At 35.3% G+C, this 14,539-nt stretch overlaps 1 protein-coding gene across 3 annotated transcripts in view; it reads left to right on the top strand.

The window, feature by feature from the left end:
* Nucleotides 1–13: 13 nt before the first annotated feature.
* Nucleotides 14–14,539, top strand: part of Agbl4 (ATP/GTP binding protein like 4) — a 1,213,327-nt gene continuing 1,198,801 nt past the window's right edge. For all 3 annotated transcript variants that reach the window (XM_010610280.3, XM_033767837.1, XM_033767835.1), the window contains exon 1: nucleotides 14–217. In XM_010610280.3, the coding sequence (XP_010608582.1) occupies nucleotides 184–217 (34 nt within the window). In that variant the 5' untranslated portion in view covers nucleotides 14–183. The remainder of the gene's footprint in view (nucleotides 218–14,539) is intronic.

Here is a 14,539-nt window from a genome sequence, read left to right as displayed (position 1 = left end):
GGACGCACGCACCGCGCCCCCTCCACCCCAGCGGGCGGACGGCGCGCTAGCAGCCGCCGGTTCCCAGGCAACCGTCGTGCCGCGTCTTCCTGAGGGAGCTCCTGTCAGGCAGTGGATCCCATCACCCGCTCCCCATTGCCCCGCGGTTTTCGCGTGGGCTTGGAGAGTGAGGGACAACAAAAAATGGCGGAGCGGAGCCAGACGGCGCCTGAGGGAGGTCTGTGGGAGTGGTGTATTAAAGAAAGGCTGAGGCGGCAGGGCTGTCCTCGGCCTGAGGGGATAGGAGATTTAGGTCTGGCCGTACTCTTCAGGCGCCCTTGTGTTTTTGCGCTGTTTTGACCTCCGGGTAAGGGGTCAAGGAGGTGTGTACTCCTCTGAGAAGCAGGCAGGAGTTTCAAAGTCCTGCTGTCGGAGCGTGTGGGAGGAGTGTGCACACTCTTAAGTGAGCACCTGCCTGGGAAGGACTGGGACACAGCCCCCTAATCCCGAGGTACCTGTGGTGAGGGCTCATCCTAGGGATAGGCTGCGTCGTGAGAGTGCGTACCCAACCCTGTGGAAGCACTGGAAAGATCCCCTGTAGCGGCAAGATTTGGAGTGTGGAGAGTGGGGGAAGCATCAAGGGGGAGGTTCTGATTCTGAGGAGGCAGATAGGTGTATGTGGAAGCTATGTTACTTTAATATCAGTGCCACAAAGAGGGAGCACAGTGCTTTTCTGTGTAGGATCTTCAGGATTACATCTGGTCACAAAGTGTACAAAACTTTATATGGGTCCTTAAAAAGAGACGAGTCGAGCGGACAGAACCCCAGTCCTTTAGTAGTCTACCAGAGGAGGTTGCAGCCTGAGTGCTACTGTATATGAGATTTTGAAGGTCATTTAGAATCACTAGGTGCATGGACACATCCCTGGGACTGGAATATAGCCTTTAAGGGTTACAGAAACTGATAGGAAGGGAGACCCAGGATCCTGTTTCTGAGGGAACCCTTGTGGATAAGGCTGGGCCTAGAGAGAGAGAGAGAGTGACCAAAACATCACTGGTGGTGTCATCACAGGGTTATAGAAGAAAACAAGGGTTTTTGTAGTTTGTGTATAGGAAAGAGTGTAAGAATATCCCTAAAAAGACAAAAGACCAAAGAACTGGAACTTCAGGTTAAGGGATAACAGAGTGTGTATAGAAAATCAGTGGCTTCAGGATATGTATGGTGGTGAGTGGTGAAAGTGGTATACACGTGTAAACTTTATATGTATCCTCATTAGATGTTATAGGTTATGTTTACAAGAGCGACCCATTTGAATTACTCCAGCCCCGGTGTGTGTGTGTTTATGGCAAGGCTATACAGGGTTGAAAAATGGAAACTGTTTGAAACTATCAGGAATGTTTCAAGGGACCATTATCTCTCAAGGCTTCATCTTGGTTTCTTTTTTCCTTCAGTAACATCTCTCTTTTTCCACAAAATAGTTTTTCTACTCATTTTATAGTTTTAGGTCCCTTATAACTTGAATGTAGTCATGTTTTTATTCATTGGTTCACTCAACAAATACATTATTTACTAAGTGCTAACTATATGCCAAGTACCAAAGTAGGTACTGGAAAGAACTTGCTCTTGGTTGTCTTTCTCGGAGTACGTAGTTTTAGCTCCCTCATAACTTGAACATAGTCATTCCTTTAGTCATTGGTTCACTTGACAAATACATTGTTTACTAAATGCTAACTACATTCCAGATGCCAAAGTAGGCCCTAGAAAGTGCTTGTTCTTGGTTATCTTTCTTGGACCTCAAGATTTTCCCATTGCACTTATTGCCTTCGAACTTATTCAATTTACTTGTATTTTTAATTAGCTGTCTTCTTCCACTATAATGTAAACCCCACAAGGGCTTTACTTTATCAATTCTACATATCTAGAACTGTGTCTAGGATATAATATGCTCTCAATAAATATTTGTTAAGTGAATAACTAAGTGATGTCCTATTGTCTGGAGGTGATATTTTAGCTGAAATATGATAAAGATTGGATAAATGAAGAGCAAAGAGCTTTCTAGGCAGAGGGAAGTCTATGTGCAAATACCTGAAGGGAGGTGGAAATATGATATACTACTTAAATACATTTAGAATTGGTAAGACATTAAAGACTTTTAAGTGGGAATATGAAATTATTAGAATCCTTAGAAAAATAATTGTGGCTATAGTGGAGAGTAGAGGATACAAGGGAAAACTATTAGTAACAGTGGAGATGAAGAAAGGAATGACAAATATTTAGGAAATAAAATTGATAGGACAGTGAAATATGAAGATGAGAGAGAAGGAGTTATCAAACATGACTTCTCATTTTCTAACTTGTGCAACTGGATAGTTGGTGGTATCGTTACTGAGACAGGGAACATTGAGAAGGCTCTTGGTTCGGTTTGAGAGGGAAGATCATCTGCTTCCTGGCTTTTATGAGGTGAGCAACTTTGCTCCACATGCCCTTCCACCTTGTGCTTTGCCTTACTACAGCCCCAGAAACAATAGAGCCATCTGACCATGGGCTAAAAGCTCTGAGATCAAGAGCCAAATAAACTTTTCCTCCTTTAAGTTGTTTATCTCAGGTATTTTGTCACAGTGATGAAAAGCTGACTAACACAGATATGGATGAAATAGCTTAGAGTGAGGAGAGACCTGGGATGAGTAGCTGCAATATTTCAATGCCTCCCAATGAAATTGAGAAGGTATAAACAGAGACATGAGAGTACAACCAAAAGAATAGTTGAAGATAAATGGATTACTAAATAGAGTGAATGCTATCAAGTGATGTAAAATGAAGAATGACCAAGTAGATTTAGGAACAGGGAGGTCATTGGTAACCTTGATGAGGGTAAAACCCCATATCATCTAACTTCTGATCACTATTAATTGTCTCAATCTTTATTTCTTAATTCAGAGTTCCAGGAGAGAGAATTTCACCACTAGATCACAGTCCACTGTTAGGATTGGCTTTGGATTAAGCATTAGCTGGTGTCACCTGGTATGCAATATGGCTATCTAGTGATTTCTAGTTGCAATAGGTAACACTTATGGACTGTTTATTTTAGTTCCAGACAATGTACAAATACTTCATGTGTTTTAATTACTTCAGCTTTATAACATTAGTATTATCTGTGTTTTATATGTGAAGTTTTGACACAGCGAAGTTGAGCAACTTGCTCAGTATCTGCAGAAAATTGCTATATAATTGTAATTTTTAGGCTATTTTAACATAACAGTCATGATAAAAATTCTTGCCTTCCAGGAAATATTCTAAGCTAAGCATATTCCAGCAAGTTGAAGTGGAAAGAACTGGGGTTTTAATCTTTATATAAGTACTGTTTCTTATACTTTTAGATGGGGACCTTGGTTTCAAAATTTTTAATTTTATTAATTCATGTTTGCAATATACAGTGATTATATTTATCATAAGAAGTTGGTACATGAACATAATACATCTGAATTATTTTTGCTTTCATTCCCTTTCTCTCTCTTACCTACCATCCTTCCCCCAGTGGTTTCAAATTTTCTGACCTTCATTTTCCTCATCTGTAATAGGGGAATGATTTATAGGATATTTGTGGATATTAGAGATGAAATACTTGATGTATCCAAGAAATATTGTTTCCTTGGTTTATTTGAAGTCTTGAATATAAAAAATTTCAAATGTATTACATATGCTTTATATATAAGAACAAGTTTGAAATATTCTGTGTTGACTATAAAACATTCTTTTTTCTTCTGCCTTGCTTTAATTGCTTTGCTATTATAAGAAAGCAGAAACTAAGTTTTGGAGAATATAGAATTGTTACAAAACTATTATGGAACTTGTCTCTGTGTGGGGTAGATTTTGAGGATCATGGAGAAATGAAGGGATGCATACTTTTTTTAAAGCCTGCAGGTAACTATTTAAGAAGGAAATTTCTTTTAAATTTGGTGTTTTCAAATGGGTACATGAATGCCAGTATATTTATTTTTCTCCATTGATTTGATAATACATAATTAGAAAATAGAAAATATTATAGTTAACTAAATGTAAGAGTAATTGCTTTACACTGTATTGTACCTGCATCATTATCTTAGTTTTTTTTTTTTTCTCTTTCTTTCTAACTATGATAAAATTATTTTGCTTGAAATTTCCTGGGGATGGCTTGCAGGTGTAGCTCAGTGGTGCAGTGCCTGCCTGCTAAATAAGAGACCCTGAGTTCAATTCTTGGTTAACCCCCCTACTAATAAAAAAGAAATCTACTGGGAAAATAATTTGTTTTCCTGTATTGCTAAGTTTGTCATTTTTGTAGGTGCTCATATAGACTAGAAATTTTACTATCAATCAGTCTGTTGAAATGGACTGTACCTTGATCACTTTCTCTGTGAAGAAACTTTTTTTTGGCACTGGGGAATAAACCCAGGGTTTTCACTCAGAACTACATCCTCAGCCCTTTTTGAATTTTATTTTGAGATAAACTCTCACTTCATTGCTAAGTTGCCCAGGTTGTGTTGGAACTTGCAGTCCTCCTACTTCAGCCTTCCAGAGTGCTGGGGCTCACCATAACACCTGGGCAAAATAACTGTTTTTAAAAGAATGACTTTATATGAGTCTGAAATTATCTGTTGATAATGTTGAAATTTTAAAAAGTCTTAAAAATCATAATACTGTATGATTTCTTGTGTTAGTAGATGGACAAAATAGTTGTCTTTTAGGTTTTAGTTTTCTTATTTATAAACAGGATGATAACATTTTTTTATTTGAGAATTAAAGATGAGGTATGGAAAATGTATAATGTCTTATACACCCAATGAAATGGTAGTTTAATTGGTATGTGGACTCTGTGTGTGTGTGTGAGTGTGTATGTGTGTGTATTTGTATTTTCTTCCTAAAGTTTTAGTAATAAAATCACCTTTAAACAAAGAGGAAATTCAAGCCTACAGTTCCTTGTCTGGAAGCTTTGGATATATTTCAGAATTCAAAATTATTTTTATTATGGAAAGGTAGTAAAACATATATACTGTCAATTAGAGTACCCTAGAACCAAACACAGTAATATCACATCTACATTAAGTGATTATGAATCATGAACAGCTTCTTATCAACTTGGGCCATGTTTTGCTCCCAAATTAATCTTGGCACCAAAGTTCAGTATTTGAGGACTTTGAAATTGTGGAGAAGGAATGTATACTTACATTATTTTACCCTTTTTAGAAATGTTTTTAAAAGTTCAAATTGTTTGGTCAACTTTTTATCATCTGTAACAAATGAGCATGGTTTTATTAAAGATCCCAAAAATATTGTGATAGAAAACACCTTTTTTTGGCCAGGAATTTTATGTGTTAATTTCTTCTAAGTCTCTCTGATGTCTAAATGTTACATTTTGCTCCAGTTTCAGCATCTTTGCTCAGTGTTACTTTCAATAAGAGATATTAGAGAGTTATATACATACTTTAAAAAGGTCAGAAGATGTTAATATTTTGTGTATATATTAACAAAAACACAATTTTATCTTTGAGTCATTTAAGAACAGCAAAGTCTTATGTGAGTTTCAGTCTTTTGATTGTTAAATTTCAGCAATGGTGTAGATGTTAAATTTAATATTGATTTAAGGAAGACTTTCATTCTTAGAAGAGTTTGATGTTTCTGATTATAAAAAATTATTTCAAGGGTGAAAGCTTGCAATAATTCATTGATAGTGTTTACCACATGAAAGTATGCTAATCTTTGCTTTTAATATTTCCCATTTATTTAATGGAATCTATAAAATAAATTTATCTTCTTTTAAATTCTAAATTAAGATGCTTTTATTTGTCATATATGTACTTACAAACTGTTGCATGTGAAACTTTGTGTCTCTAAAGAGGCTTTCAAAAGAACATTTTTTAATAGTAATTGAAGGAAAAAATATCAAGAAAATACAAATAGACTCCTAAAATTTTACATAGGATTGAAAACTTGTATTACTAAATATTTTCAACCATGTTATGGGGGAAGGGAACAGGAAAAAACAACCTGCCAGTAATTACAGTTTGCTTGCCTTTATTTCAAAAGTAATATGTAAACTTCTGTGTCATGGTTCTCTGGAAAAAAAACCCCATTATATTGTGGACTGTGATATTCATTTTTTTAATCTCAAAATATTTTGAATTCTTATATTACATTTATGTTTCCAGTTGTGAATAAAAATGTGTAGGAAGTGGTTACAAAATAGCATGAAGTGTGCTTGATGAATGCCTGGCCTGGAAGTTCTGTTACAGTGCCACTGGATGATGTGACATGGGCCTGGTGGTGTTTGTGCCTGTCAGTTTTTTGTTCTCGGGATCTGGTATGGGCACCGACAGAGCATTTAAAACATTATTAGTTCATTAAATAATATATTTAGTGCTTTCTGTATTCCAAGCATTTGTACTAAACTCTAGGAAATTCAGAGATATATTGGACATAGTCCCTGTCTTCAAGGAGTTTCTATCCTAGTGGAGGAGTAGTTACAAAATTATCATCTAAACATTGTCGATCTGTACACAGAATTATGAGGCCAGAGAATGATTCTATGGTCATGTAGGTATGGTGAGAATGTTAGTGCAGGAAGGCTTCTTAGAGGAGGAGGCACATGTCTTAAATGATAAGAAGTGAGCCCAATGAAGATGGTAGGCAGATGGTTTAGGAATGAAGAAGCACAGAGCAGAGAAAGCAATGTATGTGCATTGGTTAAGTTTTGAAAAAGAATACAGAGCTCATTGAGGACATTGTTAAAATTGCTCATCTATTAACGAAACTAAAGGCTATATTTCTTTCTCCCTTTCTGGTTCTGAAGTCATCAATTCCTTCGGCTGTCTAATGAAAAGCAATGAATTCTGTCCCATGAGAATGCTTACTAAATGCAAACAAACAGAAATTTGAAAATGATTTCCAGAAATCCTGAAGCTCAGGTTAAAAGATCCTGTACTTATTAGTTATGAGGTTCCATTGAAGAATTTGAGCTTTATTTATTTATTTATTTTTGTCACTGGGAATTGAACAGATGGCCTTCATACCTAGCTACATCCCAGACCATTTTTATTTTTTTATTTTGAGACAGGGTCTTGTTAAATCACTAAAGTGCCAAATTAGGCTTAAATTTATGATCCTCCTCTACCCCCTCCACTATGCCCAGATAAAAATACGAAATCTTGAAGGTAGGAATACTTTGATAGAAATGGCTGAGCTAACAATATCTCTGCCAGAGCAGGTCCAAATTTAGTTCAGGCCCCTCAATAATTTGAATTATCAGTTTGTGTTATACTTTTTGCTTATTCATAGTTTGTTTATGCTTTCTCTCATTTTGCCTCACAATAGACCTGAAGAATTTAAGATTACATAGGTAGATTCAAGATAGATTAAATGATTATTTCAGACTCTGTAGCTGGAAAGCAGCTCTGATTGATACCACAGCCCTTATTCTTTCAATTTTTTTCCTCCAGTTTGAAGGCATGAGAAAAATTGTACCATGCAGTAAGTGAAGAGTAAATTGTTAGTCATCTACTGACTGTTGGAGATTAAATGACTGACCCAGGGTCATAGAATTAGTAAGAAGAGAAGCCAGAGCCCTAACACCATTTCCTGATTCCCCTTTGTTAGATCATAGTAATAGGCTTTCCTAAAATGCGTACAAATAAATAATCATGTATTATAGGAATAGTCTTTTAAAAAGTTATTTCAAAAGGGAAACAAAGTATCTTTTTTTTTGTAAATAGGAGGAGTGGAAGGGAGGGAAGGAAGGAGAATGGGGAAAAAAGAAGAGCCAGAATATATCATGTACAGGTACAAATTCCCAATGATGAATGTGATCATAATGTATACCTAAAATATACCAATAAACTTAATAAAAAAAGAAAGTTAATTCAGTAAGCCATTTGTTTTACCATTATAATTATTTCAGCTTTGTAGATGGGTAAATTGAGGTTAAGTGATATAGTAAGGCAACCTAATAAAAAAACTACTAGAACTGGAAGTAGAACTAAGATCTATCTGGTTGTAATTCCATCCTGAGGACCACCTCACTTTACTTCCTGCCTTTACTTCCTGGTTGCAAAATCTTATTACTGTAAAAAGGGATACAAAGACAAAGTCTTTGTAAATAGCGAGAGAGAGGGCAGGAGGGGTTGAAGAGAGGGCAGCAGAATGGGGAGAAAAATAAGAACCAATATATATTATGTAAAAGTACAAATTCCCAAATATGAATGTCAGCATATTATATACCTAACATGTACCAATAAAATTAGTGAATGAAAAAAAAAAAGGGATAGAACACAGAAAGACTTAGAATAACACGAGTTTTCTTCCTTAGAGGAAAAGGTAATGCAAACATTCTCAGGCGAACATTTTAAGCACAAAGTGCACATTTGTTTCTAATTCCAATATTGGGGTTAATGAAGTTTCTCATTTTAGAAATCTTTATGCATTCATCTATTAGTGCTAGGTGTCACAAGGACTAAAACAGCAATTAACACATGACATATAGCCGGCATTCAGTATTTGAGCATCAAATGAATGAAGAGTTGCTAAATTTTAGGCTAAATATTTTGAATTTAGGCTATTGAAAATTTAAGATTTTACACATATTAAGGAAAAGGAAGTAATTTCTGAAATTTTACAAGCAAAATGTTTTAGTTGAGCAATGCAAACACATTTGGTGAAATGGGGATGGGATAGGGACATTTAAAACATTTTTTAGAGTCAGGCATGGTAGTTCACACCTGTAGTACCACTTCTCTGAAAGGATGAGACAGGAGGATTGCAAGTTTGAGCCCAGCCTGGGCAATTTAGTGACTTAGTGAGACCCTGTCACAAATAAAGAATAAGAAAAGCCCTGAGGTACAATGTCTTAAGCTCTTTGGGAAAAGAGAATTAGAGGAGGAGGGACCGGGGAGGAATGGGTTAGGGGATTAAAAGAAAAGAAGCAAGTTGTACTATGTACATGTACCCACTCCCCAAGATGATTGTAAAATATATGTGCTGTAAACATGTACTAAAAAAATAACAACAAGAACAGCAACAACACCCTGGGGATGTACCTCAGTGTGACAGTCCTGGGTTCATTTACCATCCCCAGTACCATTAAAAAAAAAACCCCTCTTATTTAGATGTGTGTAAAGTGGACCCTCAAGTTATGACCAACCTGAAATACAAACAACTTTGGTTAATTAGGTTAATGGATGATTCATCTGCCTCATTATGTATAGTGTGTAGCCAGATAAACACCCAGATCTCAGCTATATTGACTCAGTTACAACCAGCCTGCAGGAACCGGATGGATTCTTAAGTCAAGGGTCCACTGTATCTCTTTTGGCAGCATGATACAAGAAACAGGGTATGTACTTTGAAATTACACAGATAAGATTTAAAATATAACTACTATGTTATGTATGCTAGTGCTTCTCTGAGATTCATTTTCTTCATTTAAAACAGATATCCTTTACCTAATAAAGTTGTGAGGGCATGTGCAATTCCTATAGATGTGTGGAAACTCTTTAGATAATCCACTATATTAATTGGTGCCTTCCATTTTGTGAGATTGTGGCTTTTTATATGTCTGAAGACCCTCTAATAATGTAGCTACTGTAAGAAAGTAATTATGCATATGTAGAGTATATGAATGGGACATTAGTCCTAGTGTTATAAGTAGATTAGGAAGAACTTAAAAATAATTTTAATTAAAGTTAGAAATATGGTCCTAAGGTATAGTTTTGTAACTTTTCATTTTACTAAGGTTGTTAGTAAAATAAGTTAGTAAAAAACAGTTGTTTTTTTTAGTGGTATTGGGGATGGTGACTGAACCCAGGATTGTCACACTGAGCTACATCCCCAGGCTGTTGTTGTTTTATTAGTACATGTTTGTAGCACATGCATTTTGCAGTCATCTTGGGGAGTCCCTCAGGGTACCACTATGAAAGTAGCAGTGATTTTCAGAAATATTTGTAAACTTTTTTGCAGCCTGCTAAAAATTATTGGAAATATTTTTAACCATTCTATAAAAACATGATGTTGTGTGGTCTTTGATTTAAATCTCACTATCACATATACTATAGTGCTGTATCAAGGATCAAATGATTTAGTAAAGAAGGTAGGTAATTTTTATTTTCTCTAATGACCTTTCTGGCTGTGAGAGTAACCGAAGCATCTTTATCCTGTGGGTTAAATGTAAACTGTATGTAGTCTAGTGTTCAACTTTATGAAAGCAGCTTTCCCCCATATGCTGAGGAGGAACTTACGATCTAGTTTACTCTTATTAATTCATATTACCTGAGGGCTGGGGATCTAGCTCAGTGGCACTGTGCCTACCTTGCAAGCACTCGGTCCTGAGTTCAATTCCCAGTACCAAAAAGAAAAAAAAAAAAAAAAAAAAAAAACGGCCAAACAACAACAAAAAAGCCACAAAAAAAAAAAAAAAAAAGAAAACAAAAAATCCATCATATTACCTGATTTAATTAGGTCCTAAGGAAGAGGAATTTTCCTTCCTTTGAATGCACATTTGCCAGTTGGGGACAAATTTTAAGTTGTAGTGTACTGATCAGAACCTTTCTGTTACTGATCCATTTTTCATTGTGGCTAGATCAGTATATGCTTAAATATTTTTATACAATTAAGGAACATTAGATAATCATATATATTGTATATAATTTTCACTGAAGCCTAAAAAGTTATATTCTGAGACAATGGATGTTGTAACCAACTAGTGAACCACAATATTATCCCAGGGATTAAATAGTTTATTGGGGGCAGAGGAAAAGTGGAAAAACTTTTTGTCATTTGTACATTGTTACTTTCAAAGTGGTTTCAATTAACAAAAAGTTATTCTCAGCAAATATTATAGTCAAGTAATGTGATCCTGATGAAATGCAGTAAGTAAAATTTTCTTTATCTAATTTTAATGTCATTTTACATTTAGGTTATTCAGAGTTTCCAGCCTACCCTTGAAAATATGCTACCTACTTAAAAACTGTGTGGATGAGCTTTCTAGTTATTAGAATAACAAAAACATCCTTGTCAGGCTGAGCATAGGGTGTATACCTGTAATCCCAGCACTCTGGAGATTGAGGTAGGAGGATTGCTACAGGTTCCAGGCCAGCCTGGGTTGCATAGTGAGTTCAGGGCTAGCCTAAACTACATTTCAAGACCCTGTTTTAAAACAAAAGCAAGAACCCAAACCCAAAATGAACAAAAAAACTGAAAAGGAAGAAAAAAAAGCATACTTATCTTGGGGGTATCTGGTTTGAATAATATATTTTTGAAAGTTTAGAAGTGTTAATCATTCTAAATGGGATGGTCAGGTAGATAGATTTATCTTGTTTCTATCCCAGCTATCTACATGTTTTTACATTGCTGATTTTCTAAAATGTATTTTTCTTCTTAAGTATCCGTTTATTTTCTTTTCACAGACTATAAATTAGGCAAATTTACTAAACATGTCAGCTTTAGTTTTCCTGAATTTTTATGATAAAAGTTTTGCTTGCCCTTGTCTTGCTGTAGTTAAATATGAGATTGGCCTACTGAATTAACCCTAGATCTTATCACTTTTCTTCCTTCTTTTCTATATTCTCTCTTCTCTCTCTTCTCTCCCCTCTCTCCCTTTTCTCTCTTCTTTCCCTCCCCCCTCCTTTCCCTGTCCCCCTCTACTGTGATGTGGCAGGCCAGTAGAAGCCTGTGGTCTATAGGTGTTTCAGTTCTAAAATGAATATGCTGTTTACCACTGTCAGCTACCTTGAATTTTTAAAATATTTATTGCTACTGTTCATAATAGCTAAATCTTGAAAGTGGTCTATAGTCTCATTAACAGATGAATGGATAAAAAGTAGTATTTATACACAATAGAGTACTGCTCTACCATCAAGAAGGATAAACTTGAGTCATTTGTAGAAAAATGAATGCATCTTGAGACCATAATGTGAAGTGAAATAAATCATACACAAAAGGTTAAAATGCAGGGAACAGGGAAAAGGGACATTACGAACCTTTGCAGTAAATCCTTGTCTCCTGTGAATTACAACAGCACAAGGTGAATTTGTTTATTAGATAAGAAAAAGAGAAAAAAATGAGACTTAGAGAAGAAGCTGAGGTTTGGGCCTGATCAGTGCTGCTCTGGGCAGCAAAGATGAAAGACCTGGAGCTCGCCACACCTTTATTCAGTATGTCAGGAAAAACAAGTGTAACAGATGACTCATGACAGAGAGAGTTCAGTACATCGGGAGAATAACAAATATAAAAGGTCACTCAGTGGGCAGTGGTGTCAGCAGAGGCAAAAATACTAGAACAATGAAGAACTATGCAGATGAAGATTTTGCTCCTCACATGATGTCTTCAGCTGGTATAATCTTGTCCTGGAGCGTCACAGCATTACAGGACCATTGAGGTTTTAGATGTGACTGGAGGCCAAAATAGAGTTATGTCTCGACATGCCATAGCTGGCCTGTAGGCAGGAGAACTAGTCCTAATCATGATTTGATTGTGAAATTATTTTTCCCCAAAATTATGTAGACTTGATCCTGACATTAAATATTGCATGTTTTCTCTTGTATCATGAAACCCAGAATATATATAAAGAGCAAAATAAAAGGCAATAGTAAGCATCTTTCTCAAAGGGAAGGTGATCAAGAAATGGAGGGAGTAGGACAGAGGAGAGGGGAAGTGGATGAAAAAAGAATTGATATGTGTTATGTACATCTACCAACTTCCCACAGGGAATGTAATTGTGTACTATAGACCTTTACTAATGAAAAACAAAAACTGAAAAAAATTAATAAGTATGTAAAAAACCTGCAGGAAACAACAAATGACAGAATTGAAGTCAACATCTGTTGTTTAAAGCATTTATTTTTAAATAGATATCCTACCAGAAAGAATATTTAGTTCCAAAGGGAAGAAATAGACTAGGAAACATAATTTAAAAAATGTATATGGAATGTCTGAAAATCAGGTGTGCATTTTGAATACTGCAGCCCGGATAAATCAGGTCTTAAAATCTACTCTTTATTCATATTAGTTTTCTGAATCTAAGAAAATTGCTTTGATGAAAATTAAAGCAATCTTTGGATGGCATCAACGAATCACCATATTTTAAAATTCCAAAACTGTCTTTCTCCTTGCACATTTTACTCATTTTGTAAAAGCATAGTTACATGGATTTTAAATAAACATTTATTTCAAGTTAGGTATACACTTTTCTGAACCATATTTATACATTCTTAGTTGTATTCTAGTTACTTTATGTTCATTTTTCTTAATTTTGTACATTTTTCCTTTCAAGATAACAAGTAGATTTATATCAGGCACAAAGTAATCTTGGATGAGTGAATTTCTGACTGGACTTATGAGTACAACCTCTCATTTCCCGCCACATTAGTTTCACTGGGCCTTGGGAATATAACTTTAATTGTTATTTTTGAATTAGAATAAGAGTTTTAAAATATAAATTTGGCTTCCATACCGAAAGTAGGAGCCTAAGAGACTTGAGGATCTTAATTTATGGTAACACCAGCCTCTTAACCAAAAGGCGGTAATGAGAAAGAAGGTAAAAGGCCTTTGGTAGTAAGTAGTTCTTTTCTGTCTCTTACAAGCCAATCTCTAATACTTTACTAATCTTTATTACTTAATTCTTCTGTGGACCACTGCACCAGGCTTCTTTTTAATTTTTAATTTTCAGTTTTCTTCACTTATCTTCTGTTATGTGTCCCTTTCCCCCCCCTTGGTAGTCTAAGTTGAAAAAAACTCAGCAGAAAGGTAAATTTATGTTTTTCCTTCTACCTTTACAGAGGGAGTCTTCTAGACTATCAGACTTTATCTCTGATCTAGGGTCTACTTACTAAGTACTAACTCCTAAATGTATCATTTGTAGTTTTTGCTTTTTTAATGTATAAAGAGACTCTGTCTTCTAGAGGAATATATTCAAATATGTGTGTGTGGTTATGCCCTACACACACACATATACAATGCACACAATCATACCAAGTAAATCTATAATCATATCAAGTAACAATAATTTCTTCATATCAAATATTCAGATAGTTTTTAATTTCATTATTTCGTATATAGTTCCCTCTTCTTTTTTTTTCCTTTGTCATTTTTTTTAAGGGGACAGTTTGTTTTCTTGGATTATGCTAATTGCTTTCTCATGGTGTACTTCAACACATTCTTCTGTCTTCTCTATTTTCTATAAATGATTGGATGTATCTAAAACCTTGAATAGATTTGAGACTTTTTTAAAAATCAAGACTACTTCACAAGTGGTATTTTGTGCTCCCATTAAGAGAAACATAATATCCGGTTTTCTGTTTTATGATTGTAGCAGCCATTAAGTAATAATGCATAATTCATATTTGAATTATAAAAACTCAAAGTAGGAATAGACTAGAATTACCAAAAAATGATGCAGCTTGAACTCGTAGGAACTTAGAAGAAGCAAAGCTAACTTATGGCTAAACTGATCAGGGTTAAGTTTTATGAAGCTAATGGATCTTTAAAAATCGGAATGATTCTAGTCAAAGATATGACACATTATCCACAGTGATAACAAATG

The sequence above is a fragment of the Fukomys damarensis genome, unplaced genomic scaffold (genome assembly GCF_012274545.1).
Source record: "Fukomys damarensis isolate Sample0158 unplaced genomic scaffold, DMR_v1.0_HiC HiC_scaffold_23, whole genome shotgun sequence".
Classification (NCBI taxonomy): domain Eukaryota; kingdom Metazoa; phylum Chordata; class Mammalia; order Rodentia; family Bathyergidae; genus Fukomys; species Fukomys damarensis.
This window is presented reverse-complemented; position numbering and strand designations above follow the sequence as displayed.